Source organism: Diadema antillarum, unplaced genomic scaffold (genome assembly GCF_040938485.1).
Source record: "Diadema antillarum isolate AM-2024a unplaced genomic scaffold, OU_Dant_1.0 scf00000006, whole genome shotgun sequence".
Lineage (NCBI taxonomy): Eukaryota > Metazoa > Echinodermata > Echinoidea > Diadematoida > Diadematidae > Diadema > Diadema antillarum.
Window position 1 is genome coordinate 4,136,197 of NW_027270895.1, and position 2,431 is coordinate 4,138,627.

General features: G+C 44.9%; 1 protein-coding gene across 1 annotated transcript; it reads right to left on the reverse strand.

Annotated features, from left to right (window-relative positions):
- Positions 1–1,497: 1,497 nt before the first annotated feature.
- LOC139715501 (histone H1, gonadal-like) lies at positions 1,498–2,208 on the reverse strand. Its single transcript, XM_071627074.1, has one exon. The coding sequence runs from the start codon at positions 2,206–2,208 to the stop codon at positions 1,498–1,500; it is 711 nt and encodes a 236-aa protein (XP_071483175.1).
- Between the last annotated feature and the right edge of the window lie 223 nt (positions 2,209–2,431).

The window sequence follows — 2,431 nt, forward strand, 5'->3', positions numbered from 1 at the left end:
TACCTACTGCTAAAAGTGGATATTTTTGCGACTAAGTTTTCGCGCTCCGCCGAGTGAGAAGACTAAAGAGTTTTGCGTGTTTTTGATTCCACTGAATCAAAAAGCCATCAGCTATTGGAACACATGGCAAGCAAAAATATTCGCGTGCTTTTACGAGTCGTAGCGATACGACAAACTATGGGAAATGGATAGAAATCCTAACTACGTCATGGTATTAATGCCTATGGCTATTGGGTTAATCTTTGTGGGAATGACCAAGTTACCAACAACATGGCCATGTTGTTTGAAGGCCTGCTCATTTGACCACTTTCGTTGACATTCATTGTTCCTTCATGTGTTAGGCCTATTAAACACGCAAACTTGAAAAGGGCAATTTGTCATGACCAACTTTGAAACGTGAAGTAGGCCTAACGTTAGACAATCAGGAATAATAGACACTAACAAAAGTTCAAAATTGACAATAGACTTCTTGTTAAGAGTTTCTAATTGTTAGATCTATCAAACTTTACATTAACGTTAGGCCTATTGTTCGAAGGAATAGAAGAACGTCTAACAAATACTAACAGCACTAACTGAACAGGGTTAGAACCTAGATGGTCTAGTGTTTGCTTCTTCTTCTTCTTCTTTTTTTTTGTTAAATGTGGTCTAGACTTCTACAACACGTTAGTCGTTACATGTTAGAATCTAACGATTAACGTTACAGATGTGAAGTGAAATGTGAAAATGAACAAAAGCTGGAACTGATTACTTGAGTATGCACCTCAGCAGCTGTGTCCTGAGTGTGTAGATTAGACTCTAAATATTATAAAGACCACTGCAGTTTCAGCAATTTCAATTCAATTCAGTGTCTAACTGTTGCTAGCAATTCTAGTGAAACTTGTTTTCCCTGGCCTGGGACCCTCCTTCGTATGCATCAATGCTATTGCTCGGTCTAATGTTCTAACGAGGGCGTTAGAACTTCTAATGAATCTAGCGTTAGGTTCTAACTTCTACTAAGTTCTAGCTAGATCTACTTGACAACCCAGGCCCTAACAAACGTTACGTTAGACTCTATTTTTTTTAATTATGATCTGACTTAGAATTCTAGCGTTAGACATCTAGCCTACTGTTACTCTTCTGTTCTACTAGAACTTGTTCTAGATATCTAGTTAACGTTAATTTCTAACGCTAGATCTCTGGAGTCTTCTAACGTTACAATATTAAAAGGGAGAGCTGCCTCAGATTCGAAATCGAAGTGTAAGGTTAGAAATTTATGAAACGAATCTTTTACAGTTTTATTTTTCAGACTTGTTTGGTCTCCTAACTTTGTTAGACTCTAACACTCCCACAGAACTAGTTTCAGAAGTTGTTAGGCACGTTTCTATTCGAGACTGAGAGAGTAATCTTTGATATCTTTCTTGAATGCATGGGTGGCTCTTAGAAGAGCCGTTGGGGTTGGGTTGGTCGAGGCAAGTCGACAAACAGGGCGTGTTTACGCCACTGTGAGACCTCTAGGGTCTACTTCTTTGCCTTGGCCTTCCTCTTCGGCTTTGCAGACTTGGGTCTGGCTGCTGCCTTCTTCGCTGGACGGCGCTTGGCTGCCTTCTTTGGAGAACGGCGTTTACCAGCTGCTTTTGTTGCCTTCTTCTTGGGAGACCGCTTCGCCTTCGGTTTCTTGGCCTTCGGTTTCTTGGCCTTCTTGGCGGTGGTTTTCTTGGCCTTTTTGGTCTTCTTCGCTGCCTTTCTCTTGGCTGCCCTGGCCTTGCGTTTGGCTGCTGCTGCCTTGCGCTTGGCGGCTGCCTTGGCTTTCTTGGCGGCGGCTCGAGCACGGGCCTTGGCCCTCTTGGCTTTGGCGGCATTTGTCGCCTTTGCCGTTGCAGTGTTGATGCGGAATCGGCCCGTAGCTCCAGTACCAGACATCTGCTTCAGCGTGTTGTTTTTCACTCCATTGCGGAGTGCACGTCGCACGTGAGGAGCCAGAGCGTTCATGTCGACGCGGTAGTTGGCGGCGATGTAGCTCTTGATCTTGGCTGCGGAAGAGCCTCGGCGCTCTTTCATGTTGGTGATCGCAGCCCTGATCATGTCGATCACGGGAGGATGACTTGCAGCACGAGCCTTCTTCTTGCGCCTTGGAGAGGCGGCCGCCTTCCTCGGCGAACTCTTCTTCTGGGGGCTCTTACGCGGAGATTTGCGCGGTGACGCGGAGCGCTTCTGCGGTGAAGCTGCCATGGTTTCGTTGGATGAGAGCAATATGCGATGCGAACTATCAACGAGACAAGTACAATGAAACAGTGCGCGCGACGCGAATGTTTCTTGTATTTATAACTTATATGCGGACGTTGGGGAAAACACCACCGATGCGCGTCTTGTGTCTGTGTAGATTTCGCCACGAATGGAAGTACATTTGTAAACTGTGTTAGTACCTCTAAAAAGTCGATAATATCTCACCAAT

Bases quoted from the DNA above. Each gene is read 5' to 3' on its own strand.
- LOC139715501 (XM_071627074.1), bottom strand. From the start codon at position 2,208: ATGGCAGCTTCACCGCAGAAGCGCTCCGCGTCACCGCGCAAATCTCCG.